This window comes from Dama dama, chromosome 15 (genome assembly GCF_033118175.1).
Source record: "Dama dama isolate Ldn47 chromosome 15, ASM3311817v1, whole genome shotgun sequence".
NCBI lineage: Eukaryota > Metazoa > Chordata > Mammalia > Artiodactyla > Cervidae > Dama > Dama dama.
In genome coordinates, this window is record NC_083695.1 from 11,835,032 (window position 1) to 11,854,309 (window position 19,278).

At 41.5% G+C, this 19,278-nt stretch overlaps 1 protein-coding gene across 1 annotated transcript in view; it reads left to right on the top strand.

The window, feature by feature from the left end:
• PCNX2 (pecanex 2) overlaps positions 1 to 19,278 on the top strand; it is a 300,345-nt gene that overhangs the window by 105,408 nt on the left and 175,659 nt on the right. Inside the window, exons 14-15 of the mRNA XM_061162994.1 lie at positions 1,685 to 1,795; positions 3,418 to 3,509. Of these exons, the coding sequence (XP_061018977.1) occupies positions 1,685 to 1,795; positions 3,418 to 3,509 (203 nt within the window). The remainder of the gene's footprint in view (positions 1 to 1,684; positions 1,796 to 3,417; positions 3,510 to 19,278) is intronic.

The window sequence follows — 19,278 nt, forward strand, 5'->3', positions numbered from 1 at the left end:
TTCTTCATGGTCCAACACTCATATCTGTGCATGACTACTGGAAAAACCATAGCTTTAACTGTATGAACCTTTGTTGGCCATTATCCATCCTATATATAATAGTTTGCATCTGCTAACCCCAAACTCCAAATCCATCCCTACCCCTACCCCTTGTTATTGCCAACTTTGACTGAGAAGCATGTTACTCACAGATCTCTAGATTTTCACAATATAGTTTAAATCTTGTGACAGAAAACATTACAACAAAATCACCACGCATGTCAAAATATGGCTCTAATCCCAAGCAAAGGCTCGTTTGTCATAGTCACGTTTGCTGCATAAAATTTTACCTCCTCACAATGTGAGAACAGTTGTTTGGTATTGTTGTAGTGGGGTTTATTCCATATTAGTATAGTGGGGTTAACCCACTATTTTCCAGATAATGGGACACATAAACACTCTCATCCCTATGATTTCACTGTGGAAAGTTTACATTTCCAGTTCTTCAGGAATAGCTGAAACACAGTCCTCATCCTTCCTGCATGCACTGTTCACTGTGGTTTATGTATGGGGCTTGGACATAGTTCCATGTTTAGGCATCTTAGATTTCAAATCAAATTTCCCTAGTTTTATTAAGGTTTACTAGTATTAAACTTCATAGACTTTCCACCCAATAAACTGAGATAGAAAGGTAGACAGATATACTGTACCACCACTAATAGGAGTTTCTGTGTTTTTATGAAACCTAACTGAAATAGGATTGAGAAAGAGAGAACTATGGGTAAATTGCTGTAAAATGCAGCTTGACTGTATGTTATTTCCCTGAACAAATGATCTCTGTGAGACTTTGAATTATAATGTATAGAAGGTGTTAGTCGCTGACTCTTTGCAACCCCATGGACTGTAGCCCACTCGGCTCCTCTGTCCATGGAATTCTCCAGGCAAGAATACTAGAGTGCATTACCATCCCCTTCTCCAGGGAGTCTTCCTGACCCAGGGATTGAAGCCGGGTCTCCCACACTGCAGGCAGATTCTGTACCATCTGAGCCGCCAGGGAAGCCTGTAACGTGTATGTTTCATCCAATTGCGCTGTGATGGTCTGGGGGCCAGCAGTCTTCCTCTTCTCGGGCCCCCCTCACCTCCCAGGTGACCTGCTGCACCTGAGAAGCAGGCCTTTCAGTGTCATAGCATCACGGTGATGGGGTTTCTTTGTCAACTGCCACCTTCCCTTGCTCCTCTCTGGGTTCTGACTGAGCTCTGAGTTTGCAGTGAGAACAGCGAAGACACCACAGCTCAAGCCCTTGAAGGGACAAAGCCAGTAGCCTTGCAGGAAGAGAGCCCCTAATGACTGGCCTTGGGTTTTGCACGTTCCAGTCATTTTCCTGGTCCTCTTTCTCCTGTCTCATCTCCCCCAAGTTCAGGTCTGTCCTTGCAAACTAAAGGCCGGTCTACTCTCTACCTACCATCCCCAGGTGTCCTGGGCCAGCCTGCTGGCCTCTCCTTCAGCAGCCCCTCCTGTTACTTCCAAGGCCTGTGTTTAGTTCAGCCTCAGCCTCCGTCAGTGGCTGGGGGAGAAGAGGCCATGGTGTCTCCAGGACCAGGGCGGGGTGGACTGGGCTGAAAGGTGGGAGGGAGGTGGGGTTGCGGTGGAGCCTGGGCCCCTGTTTCTGCGTGCTCACTGTCAATTTTTTCTGTTTGCTTTCAGTATTTCTCTATTGCTTCCCCGCAATCTCCCTCCTTGGACTCTTCCCACAGATCAACACTTTCTGCATTTATCTTTTGGAGCAAATTGACATGCTGTTTTTTGGAGGTTCTGGTAAGTCTTTTACATTCTGTTCTTTCTGTGAAAAAGTCTCAAGTTCAGATAAGGGCTAAATAGCCTCAGGCATGGAATGAAACCTGGACAGTTAGGTTTTCTTTGTCCTCAGCCTTAAAGGACTTCAGCTTGGGTTGGTCAGGTTGATTGTGGGCCCTTCTAGATTCATCTGGCCAAATTGAAAGTGGCCCACCTGCCTTGACACAAGCAGAAAACAGGGAAGTGTCGAATTCTATGAGCTTTGGATTTGGTTTAAAACTGAAACTGTGAGTCGCTCCATCGTGTCCAACTCCTTGCAACTCCATGGAATATGGCCCACTAGGCTCCTCTGTCCATGGGATTCTCCAGGCAAGAATATTGGAGTGGTTACCATTTCCTTCTCTAGGGGATCTTTTGGACCTAGGGATTGAACCCGGGTCTTCTGCATTACAGGCGGATTCTTTACCATCTGAGCCACCAGGGAAGCCTGGACTTGGTTTAGGGACCCTCTAATTCTTCTTTGGAAAAGCTGTATGTGTGAATATGTGTGAACATGAGTGAGTGGAAGTTAGCGTGTGAGCATGTGCATTTGAGCACGTGCCTGAATGAGTTAGTCTGGGAGCATGTGGGTGTGACATTGTGAGTGTGTGTTGTGTGTGGGCCTGTACAGACAGGTGACCTACGCCCTTTCATTTGGTGTGTCCCTTACTTTCTGACCAAGGTGGGTAAAGCTTCATCTAATGCTTACTTGGAGACTTTACCCAGATTTCTTACCTTTAAAGCTTACTCTTCTCTAATTGGAAACTAACATACTGATCTCATGGGGTTGCTGTGAGGATTTCATGAAGTCATGTACATAAAGCATTAGAGCATAGTGGGTGATCTGTTACAGCTACCTCCTCCTTGTATACATGCACACACACCTACACACACAGGAGTGCTGGCTTGTTCTGTTTATCTATCTATCTATCCATTCATTTATCTATCTATCTATTAATCTATCTAGCTATCTATTCGTCCATCTCTATATATCTATGTATGTATCCATCTATTATCTATCTCTCATCTATCATCTATTCATCTATTAATATCTATGTATCTATCTATTCATCTATCTAGCTATCATTCATCCACCCATCTATCTGTACATCTATTCATCTATTCATCCTTCTATTATCTGTCTTTTGTCTGTCTGTCTCTCATCTATCTATCTCTTCATCCATCATCTATTTGTGGATAGATTTATCTATTTATCTATCCCTATCTGTGTCTAATTTCCATTTCCATATTTGTCCCTATCTCTCTCCTTTCTTCTATTGAAATCACATCTCTGATCTTTCCTGGGCCAGGAGCTTCCAACTATAAGCAACAAGGTCTCCCCACCTCCACAATGACTGGTTCATAGTCTTCTAAAAGTTATCAAAAGTTCTTTCTAACTGTGGTCTTCCTGAGTTTTTAGTTAAAGGTCGGTGTCTTTCTTGTGCTAAGCATCACCCAGTGCTTTTTGGCTGCCCTGTGGATTGAGGCTTTGCCCCTTTGGCAGGCGTTCTGCATTTGAAAGTTACAAACTTCGCTTTCTTGCCGTATGTGTTGACCGTGAGACCTGCCAGTCCAGAAGGGAACCCTTGCTGTTTGTGTTCCAGCCGTTTCGGGGATGCTGTCAGCCGTTTACAGCGTGGCCCGGAGTGCGTCCGCCGCGGCTGTGTTGCACGTGTTCTGCTTCAGTGCCGTGAAGGTAGGTGCGAGGCCACGGGCCGCCTTCTCACGTCCAGTGAACTAACTGTGCTGGAAGTAAAGAAGCATCTCCTCCAGCTACAAGAGGAACGGGATCTGAGCACATCAGGAGCAACAGGGCCTGGAGGCTGAGGCCTCAGTGGTCTAGAAGATGCATTAAGATACCTGGTTGGCTACTGACCACAAAGCCTACCTGCTCTGAGCCCCCCACCCTTGCAGGTGTCTGCCTGGCCCAGTGAGGTACTGACACTGGGAGGGGCTCTGGCTTAACATGGGAAACAGGCTCCCACTTGCTTACTGGTGCTTCCTTCTGAAATACCACTCAGAAGATGGGGAAAGGATACAATTGCATAAAGCTTTATGGACAGAGAACAGGAATGGATGTGATAGCAAAAAATGTTAGAATCCAGAAAACAGATGGGCCATAGATTTATTCAGATGGAGAAAGTTAAAACCCAGGCTGGCAGCAAAGGAAACCTAGGATGATTAAAAAAAAAAAAAAACAAGATAAGCATTAACTTTTGGAAAAGAACAAGTGGTATCAGAAAAGAAATGTGTGGTCAGTGCATGGCTCAGCTGTGAATAATATGTTGTATTTATGACAGTCTGAATAACAGTTGCAACTATAATAGCAGAATAGGGAGAGATGAAGTGTGTGTGTGTGTGTGTGTGCCTGTCTGACTTTGCAGAGGTCTTAATCTTGTCTTCCATATTAGAAAGTCAGCAAATAATATCTGAAGTTGAAAAAAGTCAAGAAATAACAAAAGCGTGTTATTTGGAAATATGGAGGAAAATAGGTGAAGGAGAAACAGCTGAAAGTCACTGCCTTCAGGCAGCAGGAATTAGAGCAAAGAGATGGGTGATGTGGGCAGAGGACCACTGCTGTTCATCCCTACATGCAGAACTGCAGAGGGTCCATGAAGTCTGAAACAAAACACGTTCAGGGCCATTTTCAATCAGTAAAAAAGTAATTGACTGATAGTATACTTATTTCTTGACTTTATGGACACTCTGCCTTTAATGTGTTACACCACAAGTATGTCTTTGATAAAATAAAAATTAAATGCAAAAGAGTAAATGATATATGTTCCAAGGGGCTTTAAATAGAGAGTATATGGAATTTGTTAACTGACTTTTGAAAAGATTTTAATTTAAAATCGTGTTAAACTCATCAATATCAGTGGCAGCAATGTAACTGTTTATTCCTCTTTGTGGAAGAGAGGAATTCAGTAATGTCATCTTCCAATGCATTATAGTTGAATTTCTCTGGGGTAATCAATGGCATAATTCCCTCCTCACTCCTTCCATCCTTTTCATATGATTATCTTCTTTTGCATTAAAAAAAGGCAGAGGAGAAGGCTCCTTTTTCCAATATATAAGGGTAGCATACAGCTTTTGATGGATCTGTTTGTCATCACATTTATACTTTTGGTGGATTTGTTTGTCATCACATATATATTTGTCACATAGAACAATTATATAATTAATCAGTGTTTCTGGGTTCTTGCTTTTGAAATATAATTCCTTTATTCTGTCACAGGACCCAGGTATTCCATTCAGGAAAATTACTAAGGTATTTTCTGAAAACCTCTTTCTACTGCTCTTTGGTAAAATGACTGCCTATAAAATTTGGGGGTCACAAGCTTTTCTCTGCAGGACCCTTTATATTTTGTTCTGTTATGTTCCAGTCTTTGCTTGTTTATACATTTATTTTTCATTAATTTTTTGAAAGTCTGGTTCATTGAGATATAATTTGTGTGCTGCAGAACACATATTTTTAATATACATAATTTGATAAGTTTTGATAAAGAGTTTTCCAGGTGGCACAGTGGTAAAGAATCTGCCTGCCAATGCAGGAGACTCAGGAGATGCAGGTTTGATCCCTGGATCAGGAAGATCCCCTGGAGAAGGAAATGGCAACCAGCTCCAGTATTTTTGCCTGTAAAGTTCCATGGACAGAGGAGCTTGGCAGGCTACAGTTCATGGAGTCACAGACAGTTAGACACAACTGAGCACAAATTTTGGTAAATGTAAGTTTTGATAAATTCCTGCCTCCAAAACTGGAGAGATAGACAGGTAAATACAGAGAACTAAAACTTACTGCAACAGGAGCCCAGGAACAGAAACTTCTGTGGGAACCAGTACCAAGAGGATGAAAACCCGAACTATAGTTGACAAATTGCTGAAGGCTCAATGTAGACAAGTCTGAGAGTTAATAACCCCAAGTGAATCCAGTCAGTAGGGAAGTCCCACACTCTTGTGAGTTTCACCCCATGAGCTCAACAGTGAATAACTGGAGAAGAATCCTCCTGCTTTCAGTAGGTGGAGGGGGAAGAGTAACCATTTTGAAATATAGCAGAGTATTCTGTTCTTAACCAAGCCTGCCTTAAGATTTTACTGTAGCCTAAAGTACTGGGATTTTTCCAGAGCCTAACTGACCTGGAGGAAGGGAAATGCCAAATTCCAGTTTGGCTCCAGCCTTACTGTGGGAAAGGGAAATACCCAATTCCAGCCCAGTCCACTCTTTCCATTCTGTCCCACCTAAGGTGGAGATGGGACTCAGAAGCACTTGTGAAGTTCACCGTCTAGAGGCGCAGGGTCACCAAAATATAGAACTAATCACTAGACTGTAGAGTTTCCCTACCTCACACATTAATACCATATTACTAAAGGTCTGTTTACCATAGTTCCTTTTACCTCTTGCATGCCTGGCTACCAAGAAAAAAAATTACAAGGCATACTGAAAAGCAAAAAACACAGTTTGAAGAGAAATATCAAGCATTGGAACAAGACCTAGATATGACAAGGATATTGGAATTATCAGACTGAGAATTTAAAACAACTATGATTAGCATGCTAAAGGTGCTAATTTATAAAGTGGACTGCAGGCAAAAACAGATGCACAGTGTAAGCAGAGCGATGGAAATTCCAAGAAAGAACCAAGAAGAAATGCTGGTGATTAAAAACACTCTAATAGAAATGAAGAATGCCCTTGGTGGGCTTATAAGTAGATTGGACATGACTGAGGAAAGAATCTCTGAGCTTAAGGAAATGTCAATAAAAACTTTCAAAATGGAAAAGCAGAGAGAAAAAAGACTGAAGAAACCCCAGAATATCCAAGAACTTTGGGACAACTACAAGCGGTATAGCTTATGTATAATGGATATACTGGCGAAGAAAGAATGGACTATAACTAAGAATGTTCCTGACAGAACTATCTAAAACTCCATCAATAACACATTTTTCTAGGGGAAAGAGACATCTGGTTATATTGCTGTGATGAAAACAAGACATTAGAAAGTTCAATGAATTGACTTCCCAAGTCACTCCGTGAGTGGTCAGACCAGAAACCTCACTTCCAGATTCTCTGTCAGTGTCAACTGTTAAATCATACCTGCTTACTCTAAACCTTTGACTTATGATCAACCTTTGTCTCATGCGTCATGTTTTTGATCAGGTAAGCCTCATTTGAGAGTGAAAAATAATTCATTGATAATAGTATTGTTGTTGAATCTATGGAAGACAGAATATTCTTCCAAACACCGGATGCTTTCCACAAAGGAGCAACTCACTGGATTTCTTAGATTAATTTCTAAAGGAGAAAGGTGTATGCTCTGAAAAACCCATTTTATGTGACAAATGTTTTTTATTTGTTTGTTTTATTTTTGGCTGTTCCACTCAGCTTGGAGAGATCTTAGTTCCCCAACTGGAGATTGAACCCAAGGCCCTGCAATGAACATGGCCAGTCTTAACCACTGGACCTCCAAGGAATTTCCTTGACAAATGTTGAAGGCTCATTATTACCAGTTCAAATATTATCAAAATTAATGTACACTCCTGGGATTATGAAATAACTTTTTCTTGCAAAGTTCTTAGAGGGTTTTGGAAACTATTGAAGAATCTGGAATTCAAAAAGATAGAACTCTTTCGGGAATTTTACCTAGCTGTGGGACATCTGCAGTCATTCCCGCACCTCCCCAAGTCCAGTTCCTTCCTCATACCAGAAACTGCTAACTGATGACAGCATTTTTGCTCACTGATGTCAGTAGGGCTCTGAGATGCCCAGACCGTATTACAGGCAGCCAGTACCAAATGATCAGAGCCAGCCCAAGAGATAAAATCTATTTACCATCCTGGGCTGAGACTTTTATTTCTGTTTTCCTTTCTGTTTATGGCATGCCATCAGCTTAAGTCACTGTTGGATCAGAGTAAATAGATTCCACTTTGAAAGCACACCGCCAACTCTGTTATGGGACTGAACACTTCAAAGACTCTGGGGTTTGCTTACATGTTGAAGTCTTTTTACCAGGTGAAACTGGGGTACGTTGAAAGATTTATTTAGTCTCAGAGAGATATTGACTTTCTTGCTCAGCATAGAAGCATGCCTTGTGATAAACAGCATGATTTGCTGTTAGAGAAGCTTAATGTTCTATCTCAGTTTTGAAACACCTTTTAGTTAAAAATAGAGCAATTTGCATTTCTCCCTTCTCATTTGTGAGTCCTGAGTATTCTAATGATCTCAGATAGACTCCCCACTTTAAAAAAATAGCACCTATTAAATGCCGTGAATTGACTGAATGTGTTGAACAAATTGGCAAGGGGATCCTTAGGAAAAAAGAAAAGCTCACCCACATTCAACCTAACATTCCCAGAGCTATGATTCCACTTCTTATTTAATGATGCTTTTGTTTATGACTTTTATGCTTACACTTTGCACTACTGGAATTGATTTTTTTCCCCTTTTATCTCTGCTGTGTAGTGATGGATTGAAGGGCCCTTGTGAGCAATTTCAGCATGTCAGCTGCCTTGCCAAGGATGTGTTTCTCTATATGGTTCTTGATATGTATTTATATCCGTGATCTTTATTATTCTCACTTGATTGAAGCAGATTGAGGGACTGGGGTTTAATTTTGCTCTCTGGAATATTAATTAGAGGAAGAAATTTTATTCCTCTTTTAATTTCATATTCTTTTTGACTCATCCAAGATGGTAGCAAGTAACATGTAAATGGACTCCCTCATTGACTTAACTATTTGACAGTGATATACAGAATCAACCAGAATGTTTGCTCCCTGGAGAAATGGCTCAGTAGTTAATTAGCTGGGCTTTCTGTATGTCTGCAAAAACTATGATTTCTATTTTTTTATTACCCCTTACAAAGAGATTCTATTTATTGATGGCAGGGACACCCAGAGGTGGAGGTACATTATTATAATTTAATGTTTCGCAAGCATCATTAACAACTGCTGTGGGAGTTTGCTCACATTCTTCCAGATACCACAGGGTTGCAGCTAAAACAATGGCTTTTCCCCTGCATTCAGATCTTTAATATAAATATAAAACAAACTCATAGAATAGTTTTAGTTCTGAAATAGACCTTACACATCCCCTATCCCAGCCCCTTCATTTTATTATTTAAAGTGAGGAAATGGAGGTCCAGAGAGTGATGAAAAGATTTAACATTACAGTTCCCAAATCTTATATCTTTTCAAAATCTCACTTCCATGCCCTTCTCTCTAGCACATTTGAAGTATAAATATATTTTTCTAGTCAAAAGAACTCTTCGCAGGCATATAAGATACCTTCCAGATCCATGGTACTTTAATTTTCAGAATAATTTCCCAAGTGTTTTCTCATTTGCCCCCCCCCCTTTTTTTTATAACTCCATGTAATGCATAAAGAAGGTAATAGCATTTCTATATTCCAGTGGTGAATGTGAAAAGAGTGCTGAAGTTTTTGCCTAAGGGCACATGGCTAATTCACATTGTTTTCTTTTTTTTTTTTCAATTGTAAAATGGATTAGTTATAACTACTTCATATGAATGCTGTCAGAAGTGAATGAAATTAAATTGATAATGTATATAAAGTGCCTAGCTCAGGGGTTTTCATTAAATGGTGTGGTGGGCAGGATTCTGAGACTGCCCCAAGACTCCTGCCCCCTGGTATGCCTGTACTGTATAATTTCTGCCCTCTGAATGTGGGTGATCCAGGAGGATGATGAGGTGTCACTCTGTGATTAGTTACATCATCTGGCAAAGGTGGAGGGATTTTGAGATGTAACCAAAGTTCCTAACCAGTTAACTTGAAGTCAGTCAGAAGAGAGATTATCTGGATGGGTCTGACCTAATCAGGCAAGCACTTTAAGAGAAGATACAGAGGTCAGAGACAGAAGAGCAGAGACCCTCCCCGTGGCCATGAAGAAGTAAACAGTGTTGCAAATGGCCCATGGCGAGGACTGCATGTCTTGAGTCTGGCCTGTCAGATCTCTAGCAGATCCCAGCAAAAGCCAGCAGGAAAATTCAGTCCTACAGCTGCAAGGAAACTGAATTCTGTGAGCCAGAAGTGAGCTTGGAAGAAGAGCCAAGTCTCAGTAAAACTGCTACCTTGGGTGGCGCTGCAATCTTGTGGATTTCAGCCTGATGGAACCTGAGCAGAGGAAGCAGTCATGCCATGCCCTGAGGCCTCAGGCAGCACCCCGCAAGGTCATATGTTGTGTTGTTTAAGCCACTGTTTGTGGGGATTTGTTGCACTGCAGTAGAAAACCAACATAAATGGAAAGTATTGTTATTAATAGCATAATTAGTTGATGGTGATGATGTTGATGAACATAATGGTGATGCTGTTAATAGTAATACGTCTGAAAACAAATTCCAAGTTGTAATTCACTTTTATTACTCTAGACTTCAGATTATATTTTATGGGTAGTTCCATGTCACTTCTAGCTGCGATGGAGTGGGAATTACAAATCTTTTAGCTGTCTGGACAGCTAGTAAGGTTGGGAAGAAGGGCAGATGAATATTAAATGGGCAGCAAGTACTTTCTGTCACATTCACTTTCTAGTAAGTTGAACATGTGTAATTGATCTCTTGGTTTCCCCTGGTGGCTCAGTGGTAAAGAATCTGCTGGCAATGCAGGAGACAAGGGTTCGATCCCTGAGTCATAGGGAAGATTCCTTTGAGAAGGGAGAGGCAGCCCTCTCCAGTATTGCCTGAAAAATGCCATGGATAGAGGAGCTGGGTAGGCTACAGTCCATGGGGTCTCAAAGAGAGTCAGACATGACTTATGACTAAACACATTGGTCTCCAAACCCAGTCAACATTGGATTGGATCCTTAAGCTAATGTTGGATGTCTTTGACAGTGGCAGTGGACACTGATATGGGGGGAAAAACAGGAGGAAGAATGATAGCTCAGTTGTTCAAAATGGAATTGCAATTGCTGAGTAAAGTAAGATCTGGAGTCAGATTTAAATCGGATGTACAGAGTTTAAAAGGGTCAAATCCAGGAAGTGTTGTGAAATCAGCATTGGTAGGATTTGGTGGCTGTCCAGTTTGTAGAGTGGTGGATGGGGAGAGGGGAAGGTGGGTGGAAAAGAATTCCAGGCCTGCGCTATGAGCAGTGGTGGTCCCAGTAGAGATGGAAAACTATGCTAGTCCTGGCCATGCCAGTGGGAGTCTATCTTTCTCTCTTCCAAAATTCTATTGTCCTTTTGGTGTTCATGTCGGTTCTTATCTATTCTGAATATAATTAGTTCTGTGGGAAATACAGATACTCCCACAATAACTAGTACAGTAGAAGCCTCTGTTTCGTCATGTTTAAAATGTGATCCCTGCCTTTAAAGGTGGGCTACAGTCTGAACGTGACAGTGTATGTCAAGTGGCTAGTCAAGCTTTTGCTTGGTACATCGGTTCTATTTTTGTCGATATTGTTCGTAAGTACTTTTCTTCACCCCTAGTTTGACCGTGAGCTCCTAAAGGTCATGACTATGGTTTATATATGGTTTTTTTCATATTCTATAAAAAGTCCACTGTTGCCTAAAAGATACTCTACAAACTTTTGGATTGAATAAATGCAGATAACAGAGAAGACGGCTATGAGAAGTAAGGTAAATGGCAGTATTTTCCAGAAAGTTTGTGTGTATGTGTGTTTGTGTGTTTATTTATCTATATTTATCTATGTTGGGTGGTTTTGTTTGTTTGTTTAGTCACTAAGTTGTGTCTGACTCTTTGGAACTTCATGGGCTGTAGCCCTCCAGGCTCCTCTGTCCTTGGGATTTTCCAGGCAAGAATATTGGACTGGGTTGCCATTTCCTTCTCCAGGAGATCTCCCCGACCCAGGGATCAAATCCACATCTCCCACATCTCCTGCATTGGCAGGTGGACTCTTTACCACTGAGCCGCCAGTCAGTATTTTCCAGAAAGTCTGTGTGCATGTCCGCTTATTTATCTACATTTATCTATGTTGGGTAGTGCCTGTCAGTCTTTCTTGCTAGCGAGTGAGCTCATTTTCCCCCAGCACCTATTCTTAAAGGTCAAATTGGCTTTGTTTGACCACACCGTGTGAAATGAAAAAAGGTATGAAATAAGGAAATCTTCTTTAGGCAGACAGTGAAGTCTTACTCATAGTATTTGTTAATGTGACCATTTATTTACTTACTGAACACATATTGACTGGCTGTTATGAATTAGGCTCATTGTTAGGCCCTGGGGCTGCCCGCTGGGTGTTCGGGACCATGGGGATGTCAACAGGGGCTGCTGTGGGGTGAGCGCTGGGTGCGGGGGGCTCTGGAGGTGCCCATGCACGCTCTGAAGTGCCTGCCCGCCGCAGGGTGACCCATAGCCGTGAGATGTAAACAGAATCTGATCTTCTGGGAACTTGAGGGGCACAGAGTTTCTTTTACTTCAATATAAGATTCATGTCAAAATAGTCCTAGAAATAGGGCTTATATCAAAGTGATATGATCTAGGTCTTATTTTAGGATATATGAAAACCTGGATTCAGAAATGCCCTGATGTGTAATGGGCTAAGAAAAATCTATTGCTTTTCCCTTAAAATGACTGTGTGAATCTGATATGAAGGGCATAGCAAAGTGAAATTTGGTCCATTTGCTTCTCTTTATGACCAAATTCTGTTTGCCCTGTAAATTCCATCATAGAGATGTCTCAGATTTTGCAGAAAAAAAATGCTGAAAGTAGGATTCTCTTTAGAGAGGTACTTTCATACAAAGCTGAACTTCCTTATGCATTTTCATCAAAAGAATTCCCAAATGCATATGAAATCTACCACAGAATTGTAGGACTATTAGACAGTTTTATTTCTACCTCATAAAAATATTTCAAAACCTGTGGGAGTTTTATGAAGCCAGCACTCATCAATCCATATCATTCCCAATTCAGGGGCCCATGAGACTCCTCTCAAAGCAAATTAGGGACATTGATTTTTGAAGCAAACTGTCACATGATATACACTTCATATCAGTGCATAATAGGTTTAAAATCTTATCTCTGTCCCTCAAAATATATGTATTTGTGTGTGTATATATGTGTGTGTGTGTATTTGTGTGTCTGTGTACATTTCTGTATATATGTGTGTGAGTAAAATAAATTTTATATAGTTATATAAAATTCAAGACATACATGTACATTTAAAATATGAAAATATTTTTTAAATGTAGGGTGTTCTACTATATTTTTAAAAATCCACTAAAAATGTCAGTCAGCATCTCCTCTCTTCCTTTCCACTTCTCTTTGCAGAAATAAGACTATTTGAGCAATGAACTGAAACTTTCAGATAAAATACCCAGTGCATTTGATTGTTTTCTTTAAAAATCCTTCTTCATATCTGTGGTTCTGTTCTTTCTCAAGTGTCAGTGTTTTCTCCTCTATCCCAAAATTAAAATGAAAATATCCTGGGACTTCCCTAGTGATCCAGTGGTTAAGACTCCCTGCTTCTACTGCAGGAGACAGGGATTCAATCCCTGGTTTGGGAAACTAAGATCCCACCTGCTGCACGGTGTGGCCAAATAAATTATTTATTTATTAAAATACATTTTAAAAATTAAAAAATATAAACATCCTCAAATGCATTTTATTATATTTTATTATTTAAAATATATTTAATATTTTAAATATATTTAAATATTTATTATATTTTAATATATATAATATATATATTATTATATAGAAAACTATATTTCTGAACTTGACAGGCTCAACTCCTGCTAGAAGTTTGGCTCCTTAGCTGCTCCTGAGTCTGTGGAAAGCCCCGTCTATCCCATAGTTAGTCTTTTACAGGGTTCCCACCTGTCCTGGGCAGTCCTGCCCAAAGAGCCTGGACAGGGAGGCAAGCTGAGGCCCTGGAGGGAGTTGTAGGTGTGGTGACTTGGTGACTCGGGACTGAGCAGCCTGGAGGGGATTAAGTGAGAAAGGAATGGAGTGAGGTTAAGCAGAAAGGAATGGAAGAAATGGACAAAGCCATTTTATCTTGCTGTGTTCCCCCCACCCCAAATCATAATTATGTAAAATGATCCTGAATAGTTCCTTCTTGTTCTTAATTTATTTATTTAGTTGTCTGTGTGTTAAATTGCAGAGCTGTTAAAACAGTTTATTCCTATGCAGTGAAAGCGTAAAAAGAGACATTTGCAACAGGTTTCTTCTTCCTTCTTTCTCAGGCAAGCTTGTCTCTTAACTCTCCATGGAAAATATCTGTGTTTTAAAATAACTGGGAAACGGAAATGCTAATGTTTCCTTAATTGTACTTTATTGAGTCATCAATGTCAGGAAGTTTTTCCTTAAATTACATCCAGGTTCCCTTGCTGATGTCAAAGATTATTTCCTTTAGTTTTATCTTCAGTCAGAGGCACCCAGCTGTCTCTCTTCCCAGTGTAGAAAGTTTGGGGTTGATAAACCATAAAGGTTATCTCTGTTCAGTGTATTTTCTGCATGCTTAACTCTTCCTGTGAACTTCATATTTGTTTGAGAGTGGTACCTTTTAAAATCTTTCTTATTTTAAAATTTTTTTTATTTTAAACTTCTTATTTTATATTGGAGTATAACAACTTTTGTGATAGTTTCATTTGGACAGCAAAGGAGCTCAGCCATCCATATACATGTATCCGTTCTCCCCTAGACTCCCTCCCATCCATGCTGCCACAGAACACTGAGCAGTTTCCTATGCTATACAGTAGGTCCTTGTTGGTTATCCATTTTAAATATAGCAATGTGTACATGTCAATCCCAAACTCCCAATCTATCCCTTTCCCCCATCCTCCCCCCCTGGTAACCATAAATTCATTCTCTAAGTCTGTGGGTTAGAATGGCACCTTTATAATTAACCTAGCAGTACACATTCTATAGCATACCCAGACCATGCTTGAATGCAGGTTCATACAGCCTTGAAGAATTATACCCTTGCATGATTTGTAATATGCTCTTCTCAGGTTCATTCCTTTGCAACCACACTCTTTAGTCAGGCCTCTAGAAATCTGCCTCTGAGCCCCTCTCAAATAACTTCTTCCTTTGGGCTATCACCCTACCATGTGTTATAACAAACCCTAAAACAGGCATTTATCTAAAAAGATGTCCAATATTATTGAATGGCAGAGATACCATAACAAAATAACCTGTAAAGCTGGGAGCTCTTATCAATTATAGTGATACCCAGCCTTTTGAAATGGGAAGTCATGAGATGTCCACATACTTTGCACATTTTGGCTGTAGAAGTATTTAGGGTGGTGTAAGATACAGTGCACTGAAGTAGGGGCTGGGTACTGATCTTGCCACTTTTAGTGAGTCTCTTCCATTCTCCCTATATTATTATTTGATTAATAATTTGAAGGGATGATATTAGCTCAGTTAGAAGATCTCTTCCAAATTGAAAATAATCTTTCCTGAAGATGGCATGGTTTTGCAAATGTTGGCATTCTGAACATGAAAAAATAACTCATGTATATCCAATATTATTTTCTAGCCTTGATTCCCTGAGAAATTTGCCTCCTATTTTATATATTAAATAACTGTATCTGTTGAAAAAATGAACAATGCTAAGAACTTGGAGCTTGAAGGTGTTGCCAGTAGAAAGCCTAGGGAGATGCAGGTGGTCTGCCTTTTTGCAGTCTGCCCAAGCTCGGGGGAGCCCAGGTTCTTTCTGGGAAGAGTTGTTTGAGGATCTGAGGTTGGGGTAGGAAATATGCACAGCCACACCTGGAATTTGAACTCCTTGCCAACCTTCATCTCACCCTGCTTCTTGGAAGAATAACTGTGCCACTCTGGCGTCATCTCATTTTTACATTGTTAAAGGAAATATTGTCCCTTCTCTTCTGTCCCTGTGGCCACAGAGCTGTTCAGTCATCTAACAAATGATCCTACCTCTTATGTCTCCTGCATTGGCAGGTGGGATCTTAGCCCACCAGGTTCCTCTGTCCATGGAATTCTCCAAGCAAGAATACTGGAGTGGGTTGCCGTTCCCTTCTCCAGGGGATCTTCCCAACCCAGGGATCGAACCCAAGTCTCCTGCACTGCAGGCAGATTCTTTACCATCTGAGCCACTAGGGAAATAGTCTTTACCACTAGTACCACCTAAAAAGCTTAAAAGCTTGCCCAGTATCTTTGTGCTAATAATCAGCAGAGTTGGGAGGGAACCGGCAGTCCTGCACCAGAGCCCATGCTTTTAACTACTGCTCTGCACTGGGAAAAACCAACCTTCTGTGTCTGTGTAGATAACCTGAATAAAATGATCCAGGCAGTTCCCTTCTTAGGTCTGCATCACAGGATAAGGAAGTAACGGTTGCTCAAATCCAGGGCATCGGTACCATACGTATTTATTAAGGGCCTTTCAGGGCCTGGGCCCTGTGCAGAGTGTTCAGAATACATTGGGGTGAAACATGAGTCTCTGCTGTCAACGGGCTCGACCCAGTGGAGGGATCACAGGTTAATCAAGTGATCTTTATACAGACCTGTAGTGACAAGCTGAGATAAATACTAAGAAGTAGAAGGAATGGGGACAATGTCCCTCCCCTCTAGCTCCACTGTTTCCTATTAGATATTTTTACCTCCCGTTCTCTTGCCTGCCAACTGCTAGTTTAGTAGGTAAAGAGGGAGGGTCCCTCAGTACTAGGAGCTGTCCTTTCACGTTTGCACTGCAGAGATTTAATTAAGTGGAGAGTAAATGAGAGGAGAATTAGATAAGGGTATTGGGTGAATAAAAGTAGGTAAACTTAATTATTTAAGTATATTTAGTTTCACTTTAATTTATTGTCTGTGAAGACCATCCATCATGGGTGCCCTTTCTTTTCCAATTAATAAAAAACTAACATCGGCATACTACTTTGCAGCATGGAAGGCCATTTCAAATATTATTAAGGCATTGCAGCAGTATTTCAGGAAGGGTGTCATTGTCACCTTTTTACAGAAGCAGAAGCTGAACCGCTAAGTCCCTTCCACAGAATCATTCATTCCAGAAAGTGATGAGCCTGGAATCCACTTCTGCTGACATATATTCTCCTGACTTGTTTCTCCTTGTTCCTTTCAGGGACCATTATTTTCATGGTCATGGTTACTAAATCCTTCTCATAGTTATTTTTTCCTTTTTGCATTCTTAAATGAGCTGCATGTGAAAGGAAGCCCTCTGCCTTCACGAAATTGTGAATAAACATGCAAAGAGGCAAGCACAGAGAAATCAGAGGGAGGAAATGGCATTTAGCAGGTTTCTCTCTTTCAGAAAACTTTTTGTCCATGTTTTTGTAACAACCAAGTATGAGAGGAAAGAGGAGAAGGTGCAGGTGGGTGTCCAGAGCAGGGAGAGGAAGGGTATAGGTAAGGATGGCAGGGGTTAGCTCCATGCACCCCCAGCGCCCCCACAACCCAGCTTGGTCCTCCCAGAAGCCACAACAGGGGAAGGACGGTATTCTCTGCATTTCTTCTGTGCGAGGCTGCGCTTAAATGCCACTGTCTGGACTCACTGGAGCCTCTGCTTCCTGCCCAGTGAGAACCCAGCACCAGACACTTCACTATCCGTTGCCTGTCACTCCTAATCACAGTTACTCGTGTTCTTCCCTCCCTCGACACCTGTGCTGTCCTCCGCAGAGTTGTGCTCCTTGGTGTCTGGCACCTGGGAGGTGGCCAGTAAATGTGGGTTGGATGAACTTGCAAGGAAAGACTAAAACTCCCAAGTTCCAGAATAAATTGTCTGTCACTGGGGGTGTGGTTGGAATGAAAAAAATAGTTTTAAGGTCATGAGATATCTTTGCTCTGATAGTCTATCATTTCTGTGGCATTTCACTGCCTGGCCCACATGATCTAAGCTACCTGTTTTCTTCACCTTTTCTTTCTTTTTTAAAAAATCTACACAATGTTTTGTATATCTTTATTATTGAAATCCTTTCTGCCAAGGTGATATTGAAGGTGGTGAAATGCACAAGAATATTTCTTTTTCTTTTTTTTAATTGGAGGATATTTGCTTTAGAGTGTTGTGCTACTTTCTGCTGAACAACAATGTGAATCAGCCGCAAATATACGTATATCCCTTCCTTCTTGAGCCTTCCTCCCACTCACTCCCAGCCCCACCCTCTTTCCTTGTTGAAACATTTTTTTCACAGGGGTCATAGAAGAGGGATGAATGTACTCATGAAAACTGATTATGTAGTCATTCTCTCAAGGATGGGTTGATGTGGTAACATTGGTGCCAAGTACAGGTCAAGGGAGATGCAAACTGCCCCTCCTCAGGGAATCCCCACAGGGCAAGTCGTACCCATGCCTATGAGTAACAGGACTAAGATATCTTAAAAACTGAAGTAGATGTGTATTGAAGATGGTTCTGATGCAAGGGGAGAGCTTCTATTTGTCTGAGAAGTCAGAGAGATTATACCAAACAGGTGGGACTTTTTATACTGGGCACTGAGGCATGGATAGGAGTTCACCAGGCAGAGGGAATGAACTCTGATTCAGGGTGGAAGAGATCTCTGGGCAGATGAAATGTTGTACATGAAGAAGGTGGGGTGATGGGGGCAGGAGGCAACACATCTTTATGGTTTTGCTGCTGTGAATCTCCTAAATGTGTGGAAGGAGGCTGAAGAATTGAGCTTGGGCCAGATCCTAGCTGACTTATTGACTTCCTGTGGAGTAGATTATTTTGGTAGGCAATAGGAATCTCTGAAAAATACTGATGGAGGACAATCATGTGACTGATCTGCATTTAATGGGAGGAGGCCCACTCTTTTGTGACAAGGGGGATGAATCATGCGGTTAGTGGAGTGAGAACTGTTGTAGGGAGGGATGTGGAGACCATCATTAGATCTTCCCATTATGAAGCTGTTAGCAATAGCCCTGGAATGAGGCAGTGGACGGCTGACCATGTTGGATGCAATGAAAGGAAGGGACCAACTGGAGGTGTGTTGCAAGGTGCATCGATAACACGTTAGGACCAGCTGACTGTGGATAGAAGGAGAGGAAACAGTCCAGGACAGTCTGGCACAGAGCACTGGGTACCAGTCACCAAGTAGAGGCTGCACAGAACCTCTCATACCAACAACTTTAAAAAATGGCCAGGTGTATAGAAAAGTACCCTTGCAGCAACCCTTGTGTATGTGTTATTTTCTGAAGAACAGCAAGCTAACACAGTGTTCAGAGATGTAAAGTAACTTAACCAAGGCCACACAGCTCATCCGTGGCAGGACTAGGATTCAAATCCATGTCGGCTTGCCTTGAAGCCTGTGCTGTGAGGAGGTGCCCCTTGTGACAGAAGCACTGGCTGGTGAGGAGCCTCCTGCAAGGCTGACAGCGGCACTGGAGGAGAGGGGAGAGCACCCTGGCTTTGCAGCGTAACTGAGGGGGGGGACCTTTGCATTTTTATTTTGCTTTATTGACATCTAGTTGGTTTACAATATCATGTTAGTTTCATAAAGATGTCAGCAACTTCAGCATCTTTATAGGCAGGGCAGTTTCTGTTCAATTGCTAAGTTGTATCTGACTCTTTGCAGCCCCATGAACTGCAGCAT